General features: G+C 56.7%; 2 protein-coding genes across 3 annotated transcripts in view; one reads left to right on the top strand and one right to left on the bottom strand.

The window, feature by feature from the left end:
* Aco2 (aconitase 2) overlaps positions 1–3,499 on the top strand; it is a 42,616-nt gene extending 39,117 nt beyond the window's left edge. For both annotated transcript variants that reach the window (XM_010634461.3, XM_010634460.3), the window contains exons 13-18: positions 681–803; positions 959–1,114; positions 1,746–1,937; positions 2,363–2,495; positions 2,903–3,024; positions 3,186–3,499. In XM_010634461.3, coding sequence (XP_010632763.1) covers positions 681–803; positions 959–1,114; positions 1,746–1,937; positions 2,363–2,495; positions 2,903–3,024; positions 3,186–3,320 — 861 coding nt within the window. In that variant the 3' untranslated portion in view covers positions 3,321–3,499. The remainder of the gene's footprint in view (positions 1–680; positions 804–958; positions 1,115–1,745; positions 1,938–2,362; positions 2,496–2,902; positions 3,025–3,185) is intronic.
* On the bottom strand, positions 2,933–11,501 carry Polr3h (RNA polymerase III subunit H). Its single transcript, XM_010634462.3, has 7 exons — positions 11,197–11,501; positions 10,796–10,925; positions 8,432–8,528; positions 6,332–6,418; positions 5,894–5,957; positions 4,964–5,165; positions 2,933–4,587 (listed from the first exon to the last, which is right to left on the bottom strand). The coding sequence occupies exons 1-7, from the start codon at positions 11,247–11,249 to the stop codon at positions 4,534–4,536; spliced, it is 687 nt and encodes a 228-aa protein (XP_010632764.1). The 5' UTR covers positions 11,250–11,501; the 3' UTR covers positions 2,933–4,533.
* Between the last annotated feature and the right edge of the window lie 742 nt (positions 11,502–12,243).

The following is a 12,243-nucleotide window of genomic DNA, read 5'->3' as shown; positions in this document are numbered from 1 at the left end:
ATTTTTTTTTTTTTTTTTTTTTTTTTTTTAATCTTTATGAGACAGGGTGTTGCTATGTAGTTTGGGCTGGCCTTGAACTCACTACATAGTCTAGGCTGGCCTCAAACTCAGAGTAATCCTCCTGCCTCAGCCTCCTGAGTACTAGGTTTTTTTGTTTTGTTTTTGTTTGTAATGGAATCTATGTTACCTAGGCTAGCTTTGAACTCCTGGGCTTCAGCCCCAGCTTCCCAAGTAACTTGGGCTGTGCACCATCACACCCAGCTCTTTTTTCTGAGTTGAATAAAAGTTGGGCCTTGCTGTTGCTGTAGGCACAGAGTGAGCTAGTGCTCCACGTACTAGGTGGCTTTCCCACCTTAGCCGTCACCTGCACACCAGTGTCGCAACATGGCTGTTTACACGTGTCCCTGAGCTGCTTGTGCTGGCAGGAGTGGAAGGCTCCTCCCTCCTCTTCCCTGCCCAGCAGGGACGTTCTCGCCAGTGAGCACTTATGGGGGACAGGAGAGCTGGTGCCAGCCTCCTGGCAGGTGGGGAACATTCACTCTGGCTCTGTCTGCAGTGCTAGAAGCTAGGGGACTCTGGGGTCCCTGATTCTGCCCTCAAGCAGGAGGGGCAGGGGCCTGTGTGGGAGGACAGGTGGGGTGGCTGATGCTGTCCAGTGTAAACTGGCCTTCTCTGTTTAGATTGTCACAGCCTTGGCCATCGCGGGAACCCTCAAGTTCAACCCAGAAACCGACCTCCTGACAGGCAAGGACGGGAAGAAGTTCAAGCTGGAGGCTCCAGATGCAGATGAGCTGCCCCGAGTGGTGAGCCGGACCTGGCCAGCACCCGCACCTCTGTGCCAGCCCCGCTTGCGGGCAGGGGTGCCATTGTCTGTGGGTGGCTGTGCTTCAGGAGCAGGTGCTGGGCTTGTGGGGACCGAGGGCTCTGACACCCAACCTTTCCCCATCCCCTACTGCAGGAGTTTGACCCAGGGCAGGACACCTACCAACACCCCCCCAAGGACAGCAGTGGGCAGCGGGTGGACGTGAGCCCCACCAGCCAGCGCCTGCAGCTCCTGGAGCCCTTTGACAAGTGGGATGGCAAAGACCTGGAGGACCTGCAGATCCTCATCAAGGTCAGCATGGCCTGCCTGGCACTCAGCTCCCCAGCGGGAGCAGGCTGGGTATCGAGGTGAAGGGCCAGGCCCAGCTGGATCCAGGACCAACAGCACAACAGGCAGGCGAGAGAGACAGAGGTACAGCCGGTTCCCACACCTCAGCTGTGACCAATCAGGCCCCAGGCAGGTGCTGGTTCCTCCTAGCCCACAGTCAGCATGAGTGGGTGTGAGGGCCTGTGTCTGAGTCCTCAAACCTTCCAGGCATTAATCCTGTTTGCCAGGAGTCACTGAGGACTTCCTGTGACACAACCTAGGTTAAGCCCAGGCAGCGTGAGACCTAGCTACCGGCAGGACCTAGCCGTAGCCCTGGCTCCCTTCTCTGCACACGAGGCCTGGCTGATCTTCCATGCTGGATGGCTCTTAGTTGAGGGGCCAGCTTGGAGATGTGCCTGTCCTCCCTGGCCAGCCTGTCCCCCTCTGAGGGGCCATCCTGTCCTGCCCTCAGCCTCTGCCTGAACCTTTGCACTTCAGGCCACGTTTCCTTTGTTACCGCCCCCTGCCTCCAGGTGGCAGCATGGGGCCACCTGCCCCTGAGGGCTGCTCCCTTCACCTGCCACTCCTGACTGGTGTCCTCTGCCCACACCCTCAGGTCAAAGGGAAGTGCACCACTGACCACATCTCAGCTGCGGGCCCCTGGCTCAAATTCCGTGGGCACCTGGACAACATTTCCAACAACCTGCTCATCGGTGCCATCAACATCGAAAATGGCAAGGCCAACTCTGTGCGCAATGCTGTCACCCAGGAGTTTGGCCCTGTCCCCGACACCGCCCGTTACTATAAGGTAGGGCAGGGCTGGGAAGATGGGAGAAGCAGGAACTAGGAGGGGGCCAGTGGGCAGTCTGGGTGAGGAGCCTCCTCCAGGACCTGAGGAGAAACAGGGAACCTCACAGGAGATGAGGAGGCCTCCCATGTCTCAGGAGGAGTAGGTAGGAGGTCCCCAAGGACAGACTCAGCCCAGGAGCAAGGGGCAGAGCCAGCCACCCCAAGGTGACACCATTTACCGCTAAGGGCCCTGCGTTGTCTCCCGCTGCTCTGCCCTACAGTGGTTGATGTCTGCTGGATTCATGCAGACGGCAGCCAGGGCTATGTCCAGCCTGCCTTTGCCTGCTTCGCCCAGCTTTGGCTGCTGGGGGCCGGGCAGGTAGATACTGGGCCAGTGAGCCCAGTGCCCCCTCAGCCTCATGACCGTGTCCCTGCTCGTCACAGAAACACGGCATCCGGTGGGTGGTGGTTGGAGACGAGAACTATGGTGAGGGCTCAAGCCGAGAGCACGCAGCCTTGGAGCCACGCCATCTTGGGGGCCGCGCCATCATAACTAAGAGCTTCGCCAGGATCCATGGTGAGCTGAGCCCACCCAGCTGTCACTGCCCCTCGCTCACAGCCCAGGGTCAGCTACCCTGCAGTGGCCAACCAAGGCCTAGAACCCTTGCCTGACTCCTGGGCTGGAGCTGGGGCAGAAGCGCTGTGCTCCGCAGGCTTCCTCTCCTACAGCGCCCTGACGTCACTGCTCCCACTTTGACACTCAGATCTGTGCTACTGAAACCCAGGTCCCATGGTCAGAATTCTGTTCCCCTTGTGGCCCTGTCTACCAGGAAGGCCTCAGACACCTGCATCACGATGCACACTTGTGCTTGTGCCCCTGGTGACACGGGCCCAGGAGTCACTGCCTGTCTCCAGCAAAGGCAGCACCCTGGGCAGAGGGAGGCAGGTGCAACCCTGCTGACCAAGTGGCCATCTGCCCTCCAGAAACCAACTTGAAGAAGCAGGGCCTGCTGCCCCTCACCTTTGCCGACCCCGCCGACTACAACAAGATCCACCCCGTGGACAAGCTGACCATTCAGGGCCTCAAGGACTTCACCCCGGGCAAGGTTTGGGACCCAGGAAGGAGGGTGGGCTGGCCAGGGCCACCTTGCATCCCTCCTGTTCTCCAGGACACTCCTAGATGGTGCCTCGGAGAGCTGGGGTGGAGCCAGCCCTCAGAATGGGGAGTCACTGCTGCCTCTCCCCACCCACCCCGCTTCCCCTGCAGCCCCTCACGTGCGTCATCAAGCACCCGAATGGCACGCAGGAGAACATCCTGCTGAACCACACCTTCAACGAGACCCAGATAGAGTGGTTCCGCGCGGGCAGCGCCCTGAACAGGATGAAGGAGCTGCAGAAGTGAGGACACAGCCTGCACCGCCGCCCTGCCACCTACGGTTCTGCTAGAAGAGCAGCGCTGGGCCGCCCTGTCCGTGGCACCACCAGACCAGCTTCCTGCCCTCTCCTGACCCACCAGCCAGCAACCCAAGGTCCAGCCCCTGCTCTCCTGCATTCATTTCGGTTCTGGTCTTGGGTGGCCCTGTGCAACTGTATTTATTTTTGACAAGGACACTCCCCTGTATAGTTTTTATTCTGCCTGAACGTGGCTGAAGGAGCTCATAGAACCTTTTGTTCTTGCAAAAAAAATAACATTGACTGCTCCTGTAAGAGTGGTTGGTGTCTGCTGTTTGTCACCTCTAGGGTTCAGGGAGGGTCACTGCAGCAACGGAAATCTGTCACCTCTGGTCCTGATCCACCTGCAGCCCCGTGCCATGTCCCCATCTCCTACCCCAGGCACTGATGTGCCATGTGGTTCCTGCCGTGCTCTGAGCCTGGACATGGGTGTCGTCATCCTCCACCTTGAGCCAGCAAATCCCAGAGCCTCGCCCTCCAGGGCTGTCTGACTCCATCCACATGGTGTGGGAAGGTGGTGCCTCTATGTTCTGGTCAGTTGGCATCCACTGGGGCTAGAAGTAGTGAGCTCAGCCAGCCCAAAGGCCAGCCTGAATCTCAAACCCCAGGTTTACACTTGATCTTAGCCAAAAGGCAGAGAAGCAACGCAACCCCGGTTTTACACTGGGGGTTGGTGATTATCTCCAAGTGACAGCGGCCATCTTATCTTGGCGATTCATTTAGTGACCTTAGGTCATATTGGCTGTTGGGACAAGGGAGTGTGGCCCTTCCTTGCTGATGTTGTCATTGTTTATTAAATGTCTCTGCTATCTGGCACATGCCTATAATCCCAGCTATTCAGGAGGCTGAGGCAGGAGAATCTCAGTTTGAGACCATCTTGAGCAGTTACTCCAAAAGGGCTGGGATATAGCTCAGTGGTAGAGCACATGCCTATTATGTGCAAGTGCCAGAGGGTTCAGTCCCTAGATCTGCAAAAATAAAGTCCATAAGGACAGCAGCACTTCAAGGGTTTCCTCTGGGAGAATCAGCACAGGACAGAGGGCAGGGTGGCTGGTGGTGCTCCTGGTCCCCACCCAGGCCAGCTCAGGGGGTTGCAGACTCCTCAGCATCTGCTCCACTGCTGGTTTCCGAGACTTGGGGCAGGCACCAGAGCCTGGGTCGGACTAACTGTTGGTCCACCAGGATAGGAGGCCCAGCCCAGGCTCGATGATAGAGCCCTGCCAGAGAGAACATGCATGTTTTACACTGCCGAGGCCGAGGCCAGCCCGATACATAGCGAGACTCTCAAAATAATAATAAAAATTAAGACTGGCAGTGTAGCTCAGTGCAAATGCCCTGGATTCGGTCTCTAGTATCACCCCAAAAAGCCCCACTGGGGTCTCCGCATGGGCTCTGCCCTCCTGCGGGGAAGAGACTTCCACCCGTCTCCAGTATCGATGGCCACTTGTCACTTAGTGGTTCCAGCCTGCAGAAACTGAGGCACTCGTGGCCTGCAGGGACCTGGGCCCAAGGGCGGTAAAGCGGGGGTTCCAGGAGAGCAAACTCGCGGAAGCGGCTCCCCCCACGTGCACGCACGCTGTCAAGGGCTCTCACCACGAGCGAGTATGGGGCCTCCTTCTTTGGCGGCTCCTCGCTGGCAGCAGCGACCTCGGCCGACCTGGGCCCGGTGGGCGACGTGTCCACGAAGCTCTCATCCACCACCCGGAAGCGGATCTCCTCGCCGGTGTCCATGTACAGGTCGTGCGCACCCTCTTCCGTCTCGTACTCCCACACCCACACCTGCTCCGCCTCATCGCTGGGGCCAGGGTCAAGGCCACAACCGGACCCTGAAGCACTGGCCAGGGTCCTCGAAGCACCCAGCCCAGGAGATGCCACCCCCAAATGCAGCCAGCTTGCACTCCAGCCTCCTGACAACCCGAGAGGTGGGCGGCTCAGACGCCGTTCCGGAGAGGGGTGGGCTGGAGGTCAACACCAAGCGGCTGGGCCTGACAGCAGATTCCAGAGCCCGGCAGACCCTGCTCCCTGCCCACTAGGCAGAGCAGGCCCTTCGCCCCCACCGGAGTCCACTGCCCTCTAGAGGCAGTCCCGCCACAGGGCCCTCCGGGACACTGGGTACAGTTGTGAAGTTTGACGTTTATGACAGCCCCATGAATGACCTCATGCAGCAAGGAGGGCTGGGATGAGGACAGTGGGGGCCCAGAGTAGGGGAGCCCAGCCCAGGTTCTCACCCCTGCAGAGGTAACCAGCAGGATGGCCCCTCCCTGGAGAAGAGATCTCAGGTGACTCCTCAGGGACAAACTCAGTGAGCCAGAAGTGACCCTAATGGTGTACAGTGCTCAACTCTGCCACCCAGGACCGGGGGTAAGGACACCAGGGTTAGCACGAGAAGCTGAGGCTCAAGGCAGTGCGGGCAGGCATGGTGGCCAGCAGTATCGGGTCACAGAAGCCGAGAGCCACTGCAGAAGTGGGGACCATCCCCTGTAGAGGCCTGAGTGACTCTGGACAGAACCCTTGGGAGGATACAACTTGGCAGGCTGCTGCAGTGACTCGGGGGGGATGAGGATGTCATCGAAGAACCCTAAGGAGACTGAAAGAAGGTGACGGCATGGCACGGGGAACTCGGGTCCTTATCCCATGCTGCTGTGTGACAGATGTCGCCATGGGAACATGGCCTTACAGCTTCAGAGCCTTGTGCTGTGCCTACACCACCCAACCAACCTGAGCAGCCCTGGGTAAAGCCCTGGGCACCAGGCCCCGAAAACCTCAGACACGCTAAGCACCCCCAGTCTCCTAAGCCAGCTCCAGTGGTCACCAGAGGACCTCACTGTGAAACTGGCACTGGCCGAGGGGCTCACTTGCTCCCTAAGCCAGGGTGCAGTCACTGCTCGGCCCTGGAGGATGAGCCCGGTCTCTGACCCCAGCCTGCTGGTCCCGACTACCCAAGGAGTGGGGGCCACTTACCGTGCACCCCTTCTGGGCTGCAGCCCTTGATCTTCCCGATCAGAATCTCATCCAGGAACGGGTGGAACACCACGTAGCGGAAGTGGACTGGAAGGAAGGGCACAGCCGTGATGAGCGGCTCGGAGCAGTTGGGACGCAACCACCCTCACTGTGACCTCACTGTGGGTCACTGATCCCCCATCCCTGCCAACATGGGCCAGCAGCTGCTGCCTAGAACTGAGGACTGGCTGTCAGGTCCCTGCGATAAGTCAAACCTTGCCCGGGGGCTGGGGTTCGGCTGCCTGGTACACACAAGGTCCTGAGTTTGATCCTTGGTACCTAAATAAATAAATAAAATTCTAAGCAGGGCAGAAGCAACTGGCAGAGAGAATCTGGTTTGGGAACAAGTTCTTGTTGCCTGCTGACTGGCGAAGTTTGCCCCAGGCACAGCTCTGACCTGGAACACAGCGCTAAAAATGCTAGAAATGGGATATGCACGCGTGTGTGGAGGGACCGAGTGGCAGTTGCCTCAGGGAAGCCACATGTGTCACTTGGTCACTCACTCCTGATGAAAGCCCCAGACAGTAACCAAGGAGCAGCCTCCAGCCCTGGATGTCACCATGAGGACGAGGTAGAGGCTCAGAGAGGCTGAGTGACCTGCTCACCTACCCGGGGAGACTCCAAGTCCTTCCCCAAACAAGGTGTCCAGGTAGGATAGGGTCACCCCTCACACACAGGCCTCCATCTGCCAGTGTCACCCCCAGGACCGCAGAGCCGCCCTTCCCAGTTTGCTGTCACCTACTTCCCAGTAGCTGCATCAGGCAAGAAGGTGAGGGGGAGAAGCAGTGGCTTCGAGAACAAGCCAGCGGGAAGACACCCAGCCTTGTGCTCTTAGAGAGCAGCGAGGGCAGCCAAGGGATGGAAGAGCCCATCCCCCACATGAGCCAGGGCTCAGCTAGGTCTCAGATCTGCAGCCTCAAAGAGGCTGGTGCCAGGCCTGGCGTGGGCACCGGGCTTAGGAGAGCACAGGGTTCGGTGTCGGGGAGCTCCCCCTCGCTCCCTCCCAATCCACATCCAAGATCAAATGCGGGATGAAGAGCTGAACGAAATGTGCCATTCGAGCACAATGGAATACCGGCCTCGGGAAAGGAGAGGGCAGGGTGTGGCTCAGCACAGAGCATCTGCGTGGTATGTGAGGCCCAGCACCACAAAGGAAAAAACAAGATTCTGACACTTTGTGCAACACGGATGAACCTTTGGACCTTGAGGCTATGATGTGCTGTAAGCCAGACACAAAAGGCCACATGTTGCAGGGTTCCGCTTTTATGAAACGTCTAGAACAGGCGACTGTACAGCGTCAGGAAGCAGGAGCTGGGGAAGAGGGTGACTGCTGCTGGGATGGATTCTTGTAGCGTGATGAAGGCACTGTGGCGTTAGACAGTGGTGATGGCGGGCAACTGAACAGAGACTAATACCCATGGGTGTGCTTGCAAAGTGAGTCCTATGGTCTGTGAATATAATATCTCAGTTCACAACAACAAAAGAAGAGCCGGGCCCGGTGGCGCACGCCTGTGATCCCAGCACTGGGAGGCTGAGGCAGCAGAATTGCATGAGTTCAAGTTCCACCTGGGCTACACAAAGAGCTTTTGTTTAAAAAAAAAAAGAAAAAAAAGACTCTACTAGGCCAGCCTTGAACTCATGGCCATCTTCCTGCCTCAGCCTTCTGAATGTTGAAAATATACTGTTAAATGCATTTTATAGTTGAGAAATCAGGGGCCCAGAGAGGTTACATATTCTATCCAGGACACACAGCTAGTAAGTGGCCGAGTTTGGATCTGAATGTGCATCTACCTAGCCTGTCTCACCCCAACCATTGGCAGCCCAAGAGCTGGGCTCTGAGGTAGATGGGACCCAAAAGGGTCCCACTGATGTGGCCAATCTCAGACCTGCAGAGACCTCAAGGGTCACCAAGCTGGGGCCCAGAGAGGGTGGGAGTCTGCCGGTCATCACCCAGCCAACTCCTGCAGTCAGGAGGGGATCCCCAGTTCCTGGCTCCTCAACAGGACCCCTACTGCCCTGGGAAGAACCCTGTGCCCCAGGAAGAGGGGGCACCCAGCCCACCTTTGGTGTGGGACGCGCCATCCCCTGGGAACACATAGGAGTCCTCCAGCCTGGTGATGTCGAACAGGCAAATGCAGAGTCCCACGTTGTACACGACCTGTGGGGATGTGACAAGCGCCATGGCCCAAGGCCCTGTGCCCTGCAGGCTCTGCAGAAACTCTGGACTCCAAGCCGCCACCACCCCCTTTTAAAATGTAATGAGCTGGGTGTGGTGATGCACACCTGAATCCCAGCACTCAGGAGGCTGAGGCAGGAGGATCACTGTGACTTTAAGGCCAGCCTGGGCTACATAGCAAAACCATCTAAAAAAAAAAAAAAGAAAGACCAGCTGACCAGCTGCATTGTTGTGAAATGAACACAAAGAATGGATGTAAAGCCTCTATCGCAATACTGGCTCCCAAGCTGAAACTGATCATCAATCAAGGATCCCTGTAATTACTAGTGAGGCTCAGAGGCAGGAATCTTGGGTCAAACCTTCGTTTTCCAATGTCTTGCAGTTCTTGCTCACTGGCTAGCATGACAGCCACAGCCAAACTCCACTATGCTCCTGTCACAGACACACACAGGGAACACAGGGAACACACAGGTGCTACCATGAGGCCAAGGTCCTGATGTCAGAACACCCCAGGCCTACACCACAGTGTCCCAAACAACTGGCACTGGCTGCTCATCTGCCCCCAACGTCACCACCCCCAGCCCCTGACCTTGAGGAAGCAGAGCTTCGGATAGGAAAGGAGATGGATGCGCACCTCAAGGGCTCTGATGCCTGGCCACCTGCCTCCTACTCACAAAGTAATCGGAAGCCATGCCAGGCATGGTGGCACACGCCTGTAATCCCAGCACTCGGGAAGCTGAGGCAGGAGGATCGCTGTGAGTTCGAGACCAGCCTGGGCTACACAGTGAGTTCCAGGTCAGTCTCAACTACACAGTGAGACCCTGTCTCGAAAAACAAACAAAAAGTAATCGAAGTCATTGCTGAAGACTCCATGATCCTTCCCCGGCCTCTGCCCCCGGTCTGCCCACGCCCCAGTCTGACCTATCCTCTCGGCAGGGACTCTTGCCTGTCTAAGCAGCCACTCTGTTTCCTGGCCCCTTCTCGGCCCACCACCTCCTGCTGCTCTCTGATGAAGACCCCGACTAGGAGCCCCATGGGGATGGGTCAGCCAGCTCCTACGGCCTCAAAGCCCATCCTCCTTGCTTTGCCTCTGCCTGGGCCACACCAGCCTTGTCTGTGCCCTGGTAGGGGGTATGGTCCCCTCCTTCCACAGGGCCCTTGCACCTGCCAACTCTGCCGCCTGCACTGCTCTCTCTGCACCCTCAACAGCCATCCCCCAAAGTAAACCCTCAATTAGCTCCACACCATCAGATCTCAGCTTGAGCACCACTTTCCCCTCCCCAACAAACTGTGTGTCCCTAATTCCAGGTGAAGTCCCTCTGGTGCACAGGTGGGTGATGCCTGTCCTCATGGCACTTCCCTGACTCCTACCTCTTCATCACATCTGCTTCTCACCAGCCACAGGCAGAGCAGTGATGCTTTCATTCATCCAATCAACAGGTAAGTATGGAGCGGCCATTCTGCTAGGCTCTGGCTAAGTGCAGAGAAACTCGAGGAAGAAAACAGACAAGGTGCCCGCCCTCGAGGAGAAGGGAAGGAAAAGCAGTAACCCGGTGTGTATACAGATAAACAAAATGCCAGGTGAGGTGCGCATGCGTAGAATCCCAGCACTCTAGAGGCTGAGGCAGGAGGATTGCCGTGAGTTCAAGGCCAGCCTGAACTACATAGCAAGATGGGAGATAGGGAAAGAGAGAAAGAGAGAGAGAATAAAAAAGAAAAGACAAAGAAGACAGTGTGGCGCGTGCTAAAGAGGAGAGATACGGGAGCTGGCCTTGAGGCACACAGGTGTACAGATACATGTTCCGTTTCGGGAATGAGCGATAAACTCTCCGACAGCAAGCCCCATATATAAGAAACTTAAGCCCAGATAGAATGACTTGCCAAAGATGGCAGAGTGGTTTGGAAGTGTGGAATCTAGCACTTCCTAATTATAGTTATCTGTGTATTCATTTTGTAGACTGAGGGATTGAACCTGGGCCTTCACAATGAACTACATCCTAGCCCTTTTTTATTTTGAGACACAGTCTAAGTCACTAAAGGCCCCAGACTGAACTTAAACTTGTGATCCTCCTGCCTCAGCTTCCCAGGGTGCTGGGATGACAGACAAGCAACATAACGCCCGGCTTCAATTTTCCCTTTTGATCCCCTCCAACACCCTCGAGAGGTTGGGAATACCCCCCACCTCATCCCGCTACTTGCCCAAGGCCAGGGCTGGCCACCCCCGGGGCCCTCGCGTGCCAACCTTGTACCTTGTTGGCCAATTTCTTGTTCAGCTCCTCGGCAATGGAGTCATTGAGCTTCCTGTCAAACTGCCACGGGGGGATTCGCACCGTGTCCACCATCTCCACCAGGACGAACATCCCGGCCTCCACGGGGAGCCTGGGGAACCGGAGAGCTGGTCACGCACCGGGGGGCCACCAATCCCCCTCTGTCCCCCGCACAATCGCTGAGATACCACCACCAGCCGCCAACACAGGCCGGGGGCGGGGAGAGGGCGCAGTCTCCAGGGCCCCATGCGAGCCGTGTTTCCGCCTCTGTGACGAAAGGAAACTGAGGCCCGGCGGGACAGCTCTTCACGTAGCTCCTGGGGTGCTCGACCAGGCCACTCGGCTCCCGCCCAAACCACACACCACCGACACGCACCGCGTACCTACAACCTGCGGCCTCCGGACTACCCGACTTGTGCGAGGTTCCGAATCCCATCGCTTCCGGAGAACTGGCCAATAGAAAATCTCTGCCCGCCCCCTGACCCAGGATGGGGCCGTTTATAGGCTCCTGTGCGGGACGGGGCGGAGCATGATGGAGCGGAACCTCCTTTAACCAGCGCGGAGCGGTCAAGCCTCAGAAGCTGTAGTGCTCTTTGGTTGCTACTAGGTGACCTTTAGTGCCACCCAAGCTAGGTCATGACTGAGTCGTGCATGTCCTCTTTGCTTGATTTGTCTAAGGCGTCCTTCGTACTGCAACAGAGTCATCCTTCAAAACAATATAACCGAGTGTGATGGAACCGACCTGTAATCCCAGCACTCTGGAGCCTGAAGCAGAAGGAGCTCAAGTTCAAGCCCAGCTGGGGCAATTAGCAATTTAGCAGGAACTCTTCACAAAATAAATTAAGAAGAAACGGAAGAGGGGCCCGGGATTTAGCTCAATGGCACCGCGCCTGCCTGGCAAGCTCAAGGTCCTGCATTTGGTCTCACGTACCAAAGAAAAAAAGAAAGAAAAGAAACGGAGGATGTGGCTAAATGCAATGCCCTGGGTACCACAATAACAAAGCAAAAAGTTAGGGTGTTGGAAAATTTTGTGGCATTTTTTAAACCTAAATAACAATCGAACCGGGCTGGGTGTGGTGGCACACGCCTGTAATCCCAGGACTCTCCAGGCTGAGGCAGGAGGATCGCTGTGAGATCGCTGGGCTACATAGTGAGTTCCAGGTCAGTCTCACCTACATAGTGAGACCCTGTCTCAAAAAAAACCGAAAAAACCAAACAATCAAACCAGGTGTAGAGGTAAATGTGGGACCTAAATTACAAGCCCTTGCTAAATGGCAAAGGGCCTAGGAGACAGTGTCCTGAACCCCTCCCATTGTAGCCACAGCCCCAACCTTTGTTCCAGCCCTGGTCTAAGAATGTGTATTACTCTTGTATTATTTGAAGTCCGGATCTGAATCTACCTGTAAATTAGAGACTCCAGACATAGAGCC

Source organism: Fukomys damarensis, unplaced genomic scaffold (genome assembly GCF_012274545.1).
Source record: "Fukomys damarensis isolate Sample0158 unplaced genomic scaffold, DMR_v1.0_HiC HiC_scaffold_19, whole genome shotgun sequence".
Classification (NCBI taxonomy): domain Eukaryota; kingdom Metazoa; phylum Chordata; class Mammalia; order Rodentia; family Bathyergidae; genus Fukomys; species Fukomys damarensis.
The sequence above is the reverse complement of the archived record's forward strand: the minus strand, read 5'-3'. Positions and strand labels throughout refer to the sequence as shown.

Coding starts and splice junctions, on each gene's coding strand:
- Polr3h (XM_010634462.3), bottom strand. CDS start 11,249: ATGGGATTCGGAACCTCGCACAAGTCGGGTAGTCCGGAGGCCGCAGGT. Junction 5,958..6,331: donor CAGCCCAGAAGGGGTGCACG/GTAAGTGGCCCC, acceptor ACCTTCTTTCAG/TCTCCTTAGGGTTCTTCGAT. Junction 4,588..4,963: donor AGGCCCCATACTCGCTCGTG/GTGAGAGCCCTT, acceptor TCTCTCTGGCAG/GGCTCTATCATCGAGCCTGG.